A 15324-nucleotide genomic window follows, 5' to 3' on the forward strand; every position below is an offset into this window, starting at 1 on the left:
TTAATTTAAAAGGAACTACTCTCAATATATAGTATAATGAAATAACTCAGAAGTAAGTTAGAGATGATAAGGCCTTGTTAAAGAATTATTTTGAAATTACAAAACTTACATTAAATTCATCATTTAAATAAGAAAAACAAAAATCTAATTTTGTAGAATCTGTAGTTGGAGAAACATTTTCACAGGAAGAAACACTTCTTTGTTTTCTACCACCCACTCACAACAATTTATTAAATTGACCACAGCAGTATGTAATACTTATACAGTAAGGGCAGAAATATAGAAAATTATGTTAAAAAGTAATTGGTCTTGATCACCACCAGGATAAATGGCTTAAAAAGCAATATATAACCTTTTAAAAGCTGTCTGAAGTCCAGAAAACCTTGTGTCTCAGTAGAGCTAGTGTAAAAAATGCATTTGACTTCAGACCAACCAGGATTTACTACTCAACATAGGCGGAACAAGCTGAATTATGGATTACATTACATTTTTTATATATGGAACTGTAGAAAAGAAACCCCAACAGGTCAAACTGGTTTACTAATCACTATAGCTAAAATAAATACTGTGAATAACATCAACTAATGGGCCACAAACTAGATATAGGTAGAGACTTCTAAAGACACTTGGAACATTGGAGTCTCCCATAGGTATCAAGAATGTCAACCAAAAAGCATTAAAATGTTCATTAAGCATTCTCAACTTTCATTAATTGCTGCAAACTGCTCAGATGACAAAGTGAAATGCAGAACATACACAATCTATAGATTTGATTATGTAGAGACCAGAGTCAACATAAACAGAGTTGACTCTAGCCTATTACTTTAAGACTTTACTCTGGATGCTTTAGTTAGATCTGCATTAAGAGTTTTCTAAAGTAATGTATTATTGCTTAAGTGATTTGGACACTGACAAATGCTCAAAACTGAAGATTATGATCTGGCATGGAATCAGATCACCTGTTGTAATTCTTCTTGCCTTTAACCAAGACAAGTCACAGAACATGTCCCGTTACAGGTAAGCTCATGAAATGAATGAACATTTCGCAACACTAAGTAGTAACTAATTGAAGATTCAAACTCAAAGTACTTCTACAAGTAAATAAAATAATTCTTCTTCTGGATTCTTAATCAAGAAATGAGATACTCATATCAAATATTTCCAAAGATGTAATTTTTATTTACAATTTCTTCAAACAGAGAAAACCTACTTTCTATTTCAATTTTCTTCTTCTGGAAGCCCTTCCATATTGGTTCTAAGTTATTTAAGGTATATTATGAAATGAAAAGAACACTTGAAATCTTGATTTCCCCCACCCCCCCACCCCCATCACAGGCAATTATTATTACTTTGACTACCTGCATAGCTGACAACGATGCTAGGAACAGTGCCTGCAGTTCTTCATTAGAGATTTGTTCTGTTACTTAGTAAGATAAAAGCTAAGTCAACAGCAGCAGAAAATTCATCCCATCTCATTGTAGCTATGGCTGAGGAAGTCTTATGGCTGTCAGTGTTGTTTGGGGTGTGGGGGGGAGGTTGAGAAGACTGTAATTTGAAGCTCAATTAAAGGAGGGAAGGGGAAACAATGTACTGAACTTGCATGTTATGTTACTCATAAAGAGCTACTTACAGAGATGAGAAAATTAATTTTGTCTTTGGAGACAAGCACCAAGCATATTTTCCAGGTCCATCAGATTTAGCTCACCTTCTGCTTTGTAAAGACGTTTCTTAATTATTTTTTTTTTAATTTTAATACCATAAAAATGAAAACAAATGAAAAGACGAAAAAGAGGGATTAACAAAACCTTGCTAAGGGAAGAAATGTAGGTGACTTCTTTTATGGCTTGGGAAAAACCTATCACAGGCCAGTGATATGGCCTGGGAAAAAAATGCCCTCTGCCAACACCTCCCCTCCTATAGATAAAGCAGGCTGCAGCGCTGCTGTCTTTTTGATCAAGAGAAGAAATCCCACGCCAATGACTGTTTCCCCTGACAGACTGCTTGTCCTTTTTAATGTTACATGAGAGCACCAGCCTGAATTTCCCTCCCCTCAGAGCTAGTACCACTACCACTGATTAGAGATGCTGGTCTGCCTAGGGGTACTCACTTCTTTGGCCAAGGCTATTTAACCTGTTGTGCTCCTTTTATTCCCTACCTTCTCCTTTGGAGATAGAAACTTTGCCTTTTTTATGGATCTTACAGTATGCTCATTCTTCTAACAGAGCTTCCTCTAAATTGTTCAGTAATTGGTCCATCACACAGAGGTTCAGCTCTCGTTATACTCGTGGCTTTGCAAGAGACTGTCATGCTCAAAAAGACTGGAGAAATACCTCTTTTATTGGTAATTACAGTATGGGCCAACAATATTTCCATGCTGCTAAAGCATGGAAATCACTATTTACAATACCTTCTACTTTCTCAAACACAGTTGCAGAAAATCTCATTGTTGTCTTCATTTGCCTCCCCATACAACACTACCGTTCTTTGTCTTTTTGTTTGCTGAGATAATTATTATACCAAGATTACTACAGACAGAGTAACAAAAGCAACAGAAAAACTAGCAGTGGAAATAGGTTTACTGCACTACCTCCTTTAGATAGCTAATCCACGGGCCCTGCTCAAGGCTCATCATAAAAATAAGAGGGTGAATTAGAGTAAGATTTCCCAAAGCGGTTCAACAGCCTAGGACTCTTAAAGACTTGGTCTCTTAAACGACCTAGGGTTGCCATACACAGTCTTCATAATAGTTTAACTTAGTTTTAGTTACCTATGTGAAATATGTGTGCGTGGATTCACTCATGCTTAGAAAAGTGCTGATATGAAACCCAGTTTGATTGATAAATCATGGAGACACTCATGATAATTTTATCACCACAGTCCCTCCAGATTGTAAAAAATTTCCTTGAGTTGTTCCCATTTTTTAACTTGTCTGCTTTTCTTTTTGACCGTCTCTCCCATCGCCTATATATAAAAAAAAGGAAAAAACAGACCAGCTTAAAAAAAATACGCTAAGGTTGGGGAGCTGCGATCTGCAGTACTGCATGATGCCCTTCCCTTCCTATTGCACCTCCCCTGCAGCAACTGGCTGCAAGCCTGTAACTTGCAGGCAAGCAGTAACTAAGTAACTAATAAATAAGGAGTATACCACTAAAGTAAACAGTACCCTAGCTATAATTAGCTAGCACAGACAAGCTGCTGGTGGTAGATGTCTCTCCGAGTTCCCTCAGGCCCTCTCCAGCCCAACTCCCCCACAGAATCCCTTTAACCAGCATGCTCCTGTTTGACTCCAGGCGAAACAAAAACAAAAAACCCTTTTTTCCTAGTCACTCACTAGAACAGAGTATGTAACAAAAGGAACACCAAGATGAAGATCCCACTATCAGATATTTTTACTATATTATTTCTTCGAAAGCAAAATACAGCCTGTAATATTCAAGACATATTGGGAAACTTCATAAACCTGCCTTTAACACACATGGATAGTCCCAAAGACTTTTGCAGTCAAATAACATAAGACTTTTCAGAAGTGTGCAATATGCCAATTTCAGGAAAGAAAACCCTGGTTTTACCATTGGGAAAAAAGAGAAATAAAGCACTTCCTGCATCAGAAGCAGTTACGGATTAGCAAACCTAAGTTCATGCAGTAGGAAACACGATGAGATTGACAGGAACACTGACATACACAGCGATCCAACAAAAGCTTATTGCATGTAATTATTGCTCTACATGAGGCGTGTTACTAACTTCAAACAAACTAACCACTGTGCTTAAAGTTAAGCATGTGCACATGTCCTTGCAGGTTTGGAGCTCAAACGCTTAACTTCTCGTGAATGTGGCCAAACAGGACCCATTTTACTCTCTCTCTTACACAGAAAGGATGTGCAATACACACTGCTCGTGTAAACTTGTAAACAGTTTTCAACAAAGCTGAAAGACTACCGTATTCAGCTCAAGGTTGAAATATTTGAGCCACACCTTTGAATTTTATCATCGGCAAATTTTAGCCAAATTCTGAAAGAAGAATGTGGACAGGAGGAGACAGGTCAACATATGCGGAAGAAGTGTGAACATCCATTTCCGAATTAAACAAGCATTTGCTCAAAATACTCTTACAGTACAGAGTAGATCGTAGGGACTAAAAATACATCATGTTCATTGAAACAGCAAAGGACATCACAATAAATCTGCCTGCACCACACACTGCTGATACTGTGTAATTTCATAATGACATCACTTATGAAACCTGCAGTAGGGATCTGACTCTAAAATTCGTGCACGTATACATATGAATAATACGCACATGTGAAATACTCCCAAACTGATAAAGAAACCATTCAGACTTACAGTACTATCTTGGAATACTTGTATATTGTAAAAGGAAACCATGAAAGGCCTGTCTTCCTTCCTGTGTCTTACACATTGAGCTTTTTTTTGATTAGAACTACTTAAAATGAAGGGATAATTTTTTACTACACTTAAGACAGCAAGTTCTGAATGAAATGTTTATCTGTCAACAGGCAACATTCAACTGTAGCATAATGCATAGTGGTGGCAAGATCTATTTAAGGAGCATCAATAGTGAGCTCCTGCAAGACTTTAGAAAGCTTGTACAGATAACTTCACATTTTCAAGAAAGAGGAGCTTGCCTGACGATTCCAAACTGTTTTCTCTGTATCTTACATTACGAAATGTGAAAGAGACTCCCAGATAGATTTAATTACCCTGTAAGGAGAGGTTCTCTGAAACAGTCACGACTTAACAGAAGCAGAGTTTAGATACTGTTGTTTGGGAGGAGGACTCAGACAACTGTTCGGTTCTACATCAGGTAAAATAACAAAAAGTTCTGTTCAGTACTTCTAGGTAAGGTGTTTACATTAAAAGCTGGCAACAGGATTCCCTTGAAGTTCAAGCCTGTTTGCCTAAAGGCTCAGGGTAAACTAAAATGTTAAATTACTGTTACCCTAATTGTCACTCTTTGTATGACCAATATATTACTTGATTTCCTGTAAAGAATCAGGCTGGAAATATCCTAAAATGGGCATCCTAATAAATTTCAAGTTCTTTAGACTTTTTCAGAACCTCATCTTCAGTAAAGGATTTTTTAGCCAAAAAGAAAAAAAAAAAATTATTCCACAAAATGTATCTGGCATTGAATGGGATGGAAGGGATAAGGAAATTAATCTATTTGATGATTCATCTGACTCTTATAAAAGAGGATCAATTAAAAGGGAAACATTGCCACTTTAAAATACAGGTCTAAATTTTTCCATGTATATGTTGAAAAGTTACACCTTCAAAATTTTCTGGACAGGTTTTAAAAATTATTTTCACTGACATCTAAAAATGTCATAGTACCTTGGGCCTTACCTTCTGAAGTCAATGGACAGACTCAAGGCAATTTTGACAAACCCTCAGCTAGACCCTTTCAGACTTTCTTTCTGTTAGTCTTACCAGTTTTATTTAGCCAGAAGAAAGAAAAATTCTGGAATTATAAGAGTCAGAAAAACAGAGGCTGCAAAATATATTTTATCCTTCAGTGTCTGAAAATCAGGAAGACAGATGAAGATGACAATTGAAAATACAGAAAAACCCAACCCAAAACAACTCCCCAAAAAACCCCCCAAAACAAGGTCACATACCCTCTGTCCCCGCAAATCCTCAAGGCAGTTGCCTTTTGCAAGAAGAAAAACAATACTCTTTCACAGTAACAGCAGCAGACCTCTATAGGGATTGACAAATAATGGATTTACTATTAACTACCCAAAAGTCATTTTGCTAAGTTCTCGTTTTCCATGCTAATAAGCTGCACACACTGTATTTATAAAGTATCCACATATAAAAATATTGTATTTAATATTACCACATTGATAAAATTATTTTCTTTTTAAAAATGCAAACCTTTTTTCCTTTTTTAACCCAGGAGGATGATTTTAATTAAAAAAGACAACAAAACACTATTTAAGACTCCAGTAAGAAACCTTTGAAAAGCAGAGAAAGAAAGGCTCTAATGGTCTCCTCCTGTGTGCTAGATCAACATCATGCAGTCAGGTGGGATCAACTACTATTTCCATCTCCAAATGAAGTAAAAATCAAATTTGTCTTGGCCAATAAGGAAAAATGATTAATATCATTGAACCTCTGTCAGAATATTTTGTGTTACATAGATCAAAGGAATACATACAGTATACAAACCTGTTCTACTAGTAAAAAAGAATGTTTTTGCTGGCACAGAGCCACCTTCTATTTTCTTGCATTGCTGCCTGGCTTTTTCCTCCTGTCAACTGAGATCCACGCAAAATTGTTCTACTGCCTCCTGACTCACTGTCTGTATCCCTGCCTGTTTGCAACAGGCATAGAAATGTATTTCTATACACTCATTCCAAATTTGAATTATTAATCATCAACGTAAACATAGCATTATCCATCACCTTTAATGCCTTCCTACTTTTTACCGCTAAGTCTGTAAAATGCATTAGAGCAATGTTTACAAACCTTGTTTCACAAAATAAAACTGGAATTCTAGGAAAAAATAGAATGAGTTCATCATAGGCTAACACACAGTTTGAAATTAAATTTTTAAAAATGAAAACTCATCATTGGGGCAATTTATTTTTAAATGAAATCTAGTTTATTTTTAAATTTAAATCTCATTTATTTAAGAATGAGAAAAATAGGTGCAATTCTTAATTAAGAGAACATCTATAGAGTCTTTCAAAAGACTTTCAAATAGATATTAACACATTTCTTGTGAATTATTTTAATATTTATTTGACTTTTGAAAACAGGAAGTAAAGCAAACCAGAGAAGCTGAAGCTAAACTTGCAATTTTCAAAGATTCATAAAGTAGTATGCATGTAATTCCATAAAAAAATTGTAAGGACGGACTCCTTAACTTTCTTCTGTCTCCTTGAAAATTCAAACCCATATATTTAACTGATAGTTTTGGGATACCTCAAATGAAAGCCTAACTGTCAGCAGAGTGACATCCTACACCAGAACAGGTCTGAGATAACCACTGCATTCTATCATGTCAGTGATACATGGAGCAAAGAGTGCTTGAAAAGGCAATGGTACAATAAATCATAAAAGTTTCTCCTGTTCTGCTGTTAGTCTACAGGTTTAAAAGCACAAAAAGCAAGCTTTAACTTCTTGGACCATAAACACTTGCAAAAGGTGTTCCGGTCTATTGTATCTGCTTTCATATAATTCAGGCTTAACAAGTGTGAAGGATCCTTAGATTCCAGTGCTTTCTAAACATATGTTGACCACTTAAAACAAAAAGTAATTTATCAAGAGCCAACTATACAGCATGAAGACCAAACTGAGACTTGAGTTGTAGAACAAGTCATTCCAAGGATCTTTCAAAGTGGATGCCATAAAATTACTTTAGTTCCAAAAAGGTGAGGGAATAGCCTAAAGATTTGCTCAAAGCACGGCAATCCCACTGACTGGTGTTTTTCCCCAAAATAAAAGACTATTCATTGGTTCTAATTCTTTCAGATCTGTCAGAAGCAGTTATGCCTCACAGTTATGTTGGCTGATTCATGAACTTCTAAATCTGCATGATATTCTTTGAGTAGATACTTTGGAGAGAACCCAATGCACAACCCTTCTGTAACAAAGAATTCTGCAAGACACATTATACACATCTTTTTGTTTAAAAGGGCAAGAAAGGAAGGAAACAAGGCCAGGTGTTCCAAGAGACAGCTCTGTCATACTTTTTTATCATGTCTGACCCATTCCAAAGAGAACATTACCTAGTATCCTGATTTCTTCTTAATATTGTTAAAATATTAACAACAGATTTGAGGAATAATTCCGTGTTGCTGAAATGTCTATGGATAACCCAAACGCAAAGTGAGAATGCCAGCTGTAATGCGTTGCAAACAAATTAATTGCATTCAGTCCTGGATAAGTAAAAAGAGGCTGTAGTCAAAAGGACTTTTTTCCAACTACGTCATAGTACCCAAGTGCCTCCCTAAATAGTCATGAATTCATCCCTACATTTCCACCTAGAAATTAGGAATTACTAGTAGTATAAAGATCGGATATAGAGGAATAACTTTTCTATGTCTGCATTTGGAAGTCTCTGGTATAACACAGATTTCCAGGTCTGAAACTAGAATCTTAATCACGTTTCATACAAAACCTTAACATGAAAACAGCTTTAAAATGTTCAAATTATACCACCTGAAAGATTAATTTAATTTAAAAAATGCAGTGCCTTGTACCCGAAATACATTTCACAATCACTTTAGGAATTAGCTTTTCTCTACACAAAACGTCACTGTTTTAACTGTAGTTGTTTTGGGACTTTCCAGGTCTGCAAGAACATTATCTTTCTTGACTAATGCAATGGTTGGAATACACTGGATGAGAAAAGACACAAAATATCAGATCTCCCTTGAGCGCAGGCCCAACATATGGTCCTGCAAATTGTGGGAGACGGTGTTTGGGATAGTTTGCTGAATATTCTTAAGATGACTGCTCTTCCACTATGTGAGAAAGTGTTTTTTTTCTTATCCCTAAAATGACTGTCTTCAATAAGCAGTGATTCACTGAACTAGCCCTGAGGCTGCCTTTGGAAGCTCAGTATTCAAAAACCATCTGTGCCAGCAAGTACCAGGAGAGGGCTTTCACTTGATATTTAAACAAATTATACCCTCAGATATTTCAAACATATACTCTATATTTATGCATTTTGGGATACTAGCCATAGGTCTTGATGAAAAGCCAAATTATTTAATTATTATTATTATTATTATTATTAAATACAGAAAAATACTTGCATTTAACCTCTATACTTTAATTCCATAGTAAAAAATGAGGGACTTTGAAATACGCAAATTCTGCATTCTTGCCACTTTAGCACTACTCAAATATTTAACTTGTAAAGTTACCTGACCTGGTCTTGTGATGGTTAATGCTTTTCTTAAAGCTTTAACTCTTACAATTACAGGAAAACATCTATTTCATAAACAAAACCAATTTTTAATCCAAATTCTTAAAAGCCTTACAATTCAAGAAAAAAGCTTGAAAATGTGATCTGAATAGATTCAAAATCCATAAGGTAAACAACAGCAACTCAAAATTTATTATTTTTAATCTGACATTAGAGGTGCTTAAGGATACTAACTAAAGAGCTTAAGTGGTTGCTGTCTTCCCTTTCCTGTATATGTCATCCACTGCCCTACCTTCACCATCCACTGCTGCGTACCAACACAAGCAATAACAGGACCCACAGCTCAAATAAGAATTAGGCAGTACTGCTGCTAAATGCATAACATGGTTCAGGAGTTAGATACCTAACTTGATAATGATCCATTAAAGTCCAAAAAGCAGTAACATTTAAAAGATATTTTCCAATAATTTTGTCTAGTATCATTAACTAAATTTAAAAAAACCAGAAAATTCTGTAAATGCAATATTTTCAACTCTGCAAGGCAGAGAAGCTGAAGTCTTCCAAAGATATCTCATTTCTCTTTACCCCTTCTCTTTCACTCCTGATCTAAACCGCATTATAATAATAAGCAGGCTGAATTACTGATGAGCTGCTGGCTGCTACAGAGGAAGCTGTGTTTCTAGCAGATTATCTAAAACACGAGAAGACAAGAAGGGTACTAAAAAGCAAGTGAATGAAGAGCTGGTGATGTCAAGTTTGCTGCTTCTGCCTTGTTGTTAAGTTCCTTTTCCAGTGCTCACTGAGCTCTAGGCCAAACTACTTCAGCAAGCTAAGCAGAAACTATTCACTTTTTATTGTTGTTAGGTTAGTTTTCTGCCAATTTATCAAAAGGAAATGGGTTAGCACAGGGTACGACAAGAGCCAGAGCCAATGAAAGGGAAGGGGCAGGAATGCACTACTAGGAATTGGGATAGAGATTACAGTCAGATTAGCTCGGGCTACTGTGTAATCACAATCTGAAACTAGTTACACATTTGGTGGCAGTGTTATTTGAGGATGTCTCACCCCTGCTCTATAAAACCTTTTTTTCCATTTTTTGGAAAAGAATTTTTTATATGGCAGCATGGAGAAGTGAATCAAAGAACATATATGATGGTGTTGTGGTTTAGCCCGGCAGGCAGCTAAACACCACATAGCCATTCATTCACTCTCCCCCTCCCCAGTGGGATGGGGAAGAGAATCGGGTGGGAAAAAAGAAAAGTAAAATTTGTGGGTTGAGATAAAGACAGTTTAATAGGACAGAAAAAGAAGGGAAAATAATAACAACAACAACAACAATAATAATAATATACAAAATAAGTGATGCACAATGCAATTGCTCACCACCTGGTGACTGATGCCCAGCCAGTTCCCGAGCAGCCATCACAGCCCCCCACCCAACTCTCCCCAGTTTCTATACTGAGCATGACACCATATGGTATGGAATAGCCCTATGGCCAGGTTGGGTCAGCTGGCCTGGCTGTGCCCCCTCCCAGTTTCTTGTGCACCTGGCAGAGCAGGGGAAGCTGAAAAGTCCTTGACTGGTGTCAGCACTGCTTAGCAACAACTAAAACATCAGTGTGTTATCAACATTATTCTCATACTAAATCCAAAACACAGCACTATGCCAGCTACTAGGAGGAAAATTAACTCTATCCGAGCTGAAACCAGGACAGATAGAAAAATAACATCACCCCAAAACTGCTAATTTTCCATCTCCCCAAGTAAAAGTAACCCAAAAAAACAGCCATACTAGCACAGGAGAGGCAAATGATGGGCCTGGCCTTGGTAACTTAAGCTAATCCTGCCATCTGAAAAAAAGTCTATTTAGCTATGGCTTGAAAATAAGTAAAGAAGTCCAAATGAGCCCTGGAAATGAGACAGAGAACCAGTTTAAAGAAAACACCCTCTAACAAAGTGCTGGTGGAAAAGTATTTTCAATTATGAGCACAAGCTTTTTCACATTTATAAAAGCTGTATAAGAGCTGTTTCTCTGTATATAACAAACAGTACTTGATCACAGAAACACTTAAGCTTTTCCATCAACTTTTCCTCTCTAGCAAAATAACCATCTCTAGTCCCTATACTGACCTCCTGGTCAGATCAAAGGGGTATTATTAAAAAGATCCATTTTCCAAAGAGAAATCATGAGCTAGTTATTTCTGTTGAACCAAGAAGTTGGACTGAAATCCAACACTTCTCATTGAAAAAAAATGGCCAATGCAACTAAGTAAAATATCAAACAAGAGTTAGTTCAGAAAAGGAAAAAATGTAACATGCAGGGGTGGGATGATTTGTAAATGGTATCTCTTTGGATCAGCAAACTTGCAGTGTCCCAGCTGCAACAAAAGCAGACATGTATGTCAAAAAAGATTAATGAGGAGACCAGCAACTTCAATGACAAAAACTGGACGTTTTGACAAAAAAAAGGGCAAGCCAAGAAAGCTCTTGCCAAGTCAGACCTTGCGAGCAGAGATTATCAGTAGCAAGGACTTAAGCTTAGAAATTGCTTAGAGAAATCAGAGGGTCATAGATCGTGGTGGAAGTCAGACATCTGAAGGTGGAATTGGGCTAAGGGGATGTCTGTAGGACAGGACAGTCTTATTATAGTTTTCTATGTTGTTTATAATCTCCAAAAATCCAAGATAGTCTTAGACAAACAATGCAAATTTCCAGTACCTTTCTAGACTGAAACATTTTTGAGGAGTTGAGTTTATTTCTGCATCACAGCCCTAATGAGTAGCTCAGAAGAGTAACAGAGAGTTTCTAGCAGCCAACCTGCATGACACAGCTTCTACAATGCCTTAGATCTTATCCCCAGAAAAGACATTGAATAACCCAGATAGAGTATCCAAGTCCTTGAAATCAGCTTGCAGCCAGGCACCAGTGAGTTGGCCAGGGTGGTTAGAAGCTAGAGAGGAGAGGGATGGGAGCAATTCAGTCTGAACTGGCAGAAGATCCACACAATTCATGACTCCAGGAAATCCATATATCAGCAAAAACTTGAAGGATAACTTGTCAACTGAATAACTCAGAAGTTCAGCAAAATTTGGGCTAGGGGACCAACAACAGGAGGCAAATATCTCCCAAAGCCTTTGGAATTTGCCACAGAACTTTATCTTTCCTTCAGGCAGTGTACCAGGAGAGCAAGGAGCTTCTAGAGAGAGAGGGAAGCTGTTCACCATAAATCCATTCAGGCATATAGCTCTGAATAAAATGTTTCACTAAAGGTGACCAAAATTTGTTCATCAAACTATAAAAGCTCAAAAAAGGATTGTTTTTTAAAAGGGGCAACAGACAATAACAATTAAATTCTGATACTTAGGAGAAAATATACCTTTGGTCAAGTAAAGACAAGTGGGGAATGTACATTTGTTAAGATCTGAAGGGATTCATGTATTATTAGAAGGTTCAAATTGTTTTTAAATGAATCTTGTGTGAAAGCCAATGCTATCACCATCCTGTTTTTGGCCTGTTGCTGCAGGATTTTTCACAGGTGCATGCAGAGGAGAACAGAACGTTTTACTGAAAGTAAGATGAGGAGGGTGACCAAAAGGAAGGGAATGTAACAGGACAACACAAAACCCAGGAAGCTTCCTCAGTCTGAAACCAATTTGACCAGAAAACGGGAGTACGTCCTACATATCTGAAGTCGTAAGTCAACTTTAGAATATAAACAAGATGCACTTCTATTCCTAGCTCAGCTCATTCCTTAGCACTAATCTTAGCACGTGAAAAGAGAGAGAGAAGTCAGATAAAAGCTATCCAAAATAGGAAACAAAAAGGCCTTTGGAAATGCTTGGCACTTAGACAGTCAAATGTCTGAGCCAAAACTGTTAGCCAGTTATTCAAAACAAAATGCATTTTCTTCAGAACAGACATATAACGGAGGATTACTTTGACTCCTATTGTGTAGGCATATTTAGCAGAAACAAAAGCCCAACCATATCTGTACTAAACAACACAGTACTGTCTAAGAGTTATCCAAGGTAATGCAGCCATGTTACCCTAGTTCTCCACCTTGGTTAATATATATCCCGCTTTTGAGGATTTTGCATTGCACTGTGTAGTATAGCTACTTCTCCATTTAAGATAACAGGAGAATCATACCAACAAATCTGATTCTACTTCTAGAGCACAGTATTATTATTAAAATTACATACAACTTAGTATGATTACAAACTCGTCTTTGCAGTTGTGGGGGACAAACAGCCATTCTGTAAAGTTTTGACGCATATTCTTTGCAAAAACACACTTACTGGTATTACTACAAGTCCTTGGTCCAAACTAAGCAAGCTACAGTTATGTTTTTCTGGATATTGTTTCATGGCCTAATCTTTTTTTCTGTTTTCCTTTGGATTATGCAGAGCAGAAAACCAGTATAAAAGCAGTGAGCTTTTTTAGGGAGACACCTGTACTTCAGGTTTAACTTATTTTTAAAATATTCTTTAAATATCTGTTTGAAGTTAACACTTGAAAAATAAAACTAAGAGAAGATGTCATTTTAACTGTGGCAAAGTAAGACAGACCGGACTCACAGTCCTAATTTTGTAATTTGTATCACCTTTTCCAAGTTACACAGTATACTTAAAACATTTGCATGTAGCATCTCTAGTTATTCCTACTAGGTTTTGAAATAATCAGTTCTCTTATTTTGTGTACAGAGATATACCTCTCCTCCTATGGTAAGCAGTCCAGGTGAATCAAGCTTCCGTTTCTTCCGGGGACCGATAGCTGCCAATGCAGTTAGATTGGCATCCCTCTGCCTCATTTGCGCAAGTTCTTGCTGCTGCATCTATTAGAGAGAAAAAGAACTCTGTTTAGTTTTTATTCTGTTGTCATTTCAAAAAATGATTCTCAGCCTTGCGAGCATTAGGTAAACATCACACATGAGCAATCCCTAACAGTACTTTGTTGTTTCTAGAAATACGATTTTAGCAGCTCAAGTTCTCTTCATTTTCCACAGGATTTCTGCTTCCAGATAATGCAATCGTTTTTGAAAACTCCATCCTTATCCTTGAACTGCCTTAGCCAGTAAGTACTATATACTAACTACACATCTCCAGTTTAAGATTGACATGAAGAATGTAAATACCAATTCAAATCCTCAAAAGATCTCAAACATTTTCTTTCATCTTAGATTTACTTTGAATATTTCAAATATACTTGATATTTGCTTCCAAAAAAATTCTTACCTAAATGAATAAAAAACCTCTATCTGAACAATAGCAGAAGGTAATGCTGACACAAAAACCCTACAGACTGAACTTACAACTGCTTTCTGGACTTAGGATTTAGGTAACAACACATTTAACTAGTTTGAGGCTAAGAAAACAACCTGCCAGCTGCATTACATAACAGTGTAGCATGCTACAGAAAATAGGGGAAAATTCTCTGGCCACCACATGATGAAGACTAAGATTGGATATTCATTATAAACTGTACAATCCTTTTAGAGAGTTAACGGCAAGAGACATATTCCCATGAACAATATTACTTGAATAAATATTCTGATCATCGATACTACACAAGAATAATTTATTAGGTAACACAGCATATGATTTTAATTAGATAAAAGCATGCATAGCTCTTAGTAATCATTCTTATTAATTTCAAAACTTTAGGTTTCCAAAATCCTTCAGTAAATTCAGAGGAGGTGTTTGTTTTCTAACAATCTCATTGATGTCATACTTGTTCCCACTTCAACAGAAATGCACAGAACACTACCTCAAGAAATTCAGTAGTGGTAATAAATACATTGTATGATACACCCACAATTCTTCATTAAAATAAAACTGAACTGACAAGTGCAGATAGAAGTGTCCCAGCCATTAATTACATGGGAGCTGCTTATACAAGCGGGGCCTGAACTATCTTGGTCGATGTTGAAAGGAGGTTTAAACAAAAAAGTACCAATGTATGGTATCTTTTCTCCATTCACTTCTGCCTAGAAAAAGCAGGTCTGCTTCATGCGTCCTATTTAGTGCATTTTTCAGGTTTATTCATTTAGCAATGCAACATATTTTCATGTTCTTCAGAAAAAAAAATTCAGTAGAGTTTGAAAGCCCATTTTTCCATGTTTTTATGCTGTATGTTTTGCAAGTTCAGTTATTATCATAATTTCAATATAAAATTATCTACAAATACACAACCCATTTATCTACAGGATAAAAGAATTTCCTAAATACAAAGAAGAAATGTGGAAAAATATCTAAATAATAGTGCAAAGGTCTATACATACTTCTCTTTGCCAACTCATATTAGGTTTTTAGCTCAAATATCTTTGGCTCTCTTCCAGATTAAATGCCAGTTAGACAGACCTGCCCGCTTACCCTTTCAAGGTAGATAGCAACAGTGGTGAGCTCTAATCATTTACAAAGGTC

The 15324-nt window shown here is 36.5% G+C and overlaps 1 protein-coding gene across 1 annotated transcript in view; it reads right to left on the reverse strand.

Moving 5' to 3' along the window:
* LOC142594107 (transcription initiation factor TFIID subunit 4-like) overlaps positions 1 to 15324 on the reverse strand; it is a 148803-nt gene that overhangs the window by 31204 nt on the left and 102275 nt on the right. The window contains exon 14 of the mRNA XM_075715154.1: positions 13614 to 13736. Coding sequence (XP_075571269.1) covers positions 13614 to 13736 — 123 coding nt within the window. The remainder of the gene's footprint in view (positions 1 to 13613; positions 13737 to 15324) is intronic.

Source organism: Pelecanus crispus, chromosome 8 (assembly GCF_030463565.1).
Source record: "Pelecanus crispus isolate bPelCri1 chromosome 8, bPelCri1.pri, whole genome shotgun sequence".
Taxonomy (NCBI): domain Eukaryota; kingdom Metazoa; phylum Chordata; class Aves; order Pelecaniformes; family Pelecanidae; genus Pelecanus; species Pelecanus crispus.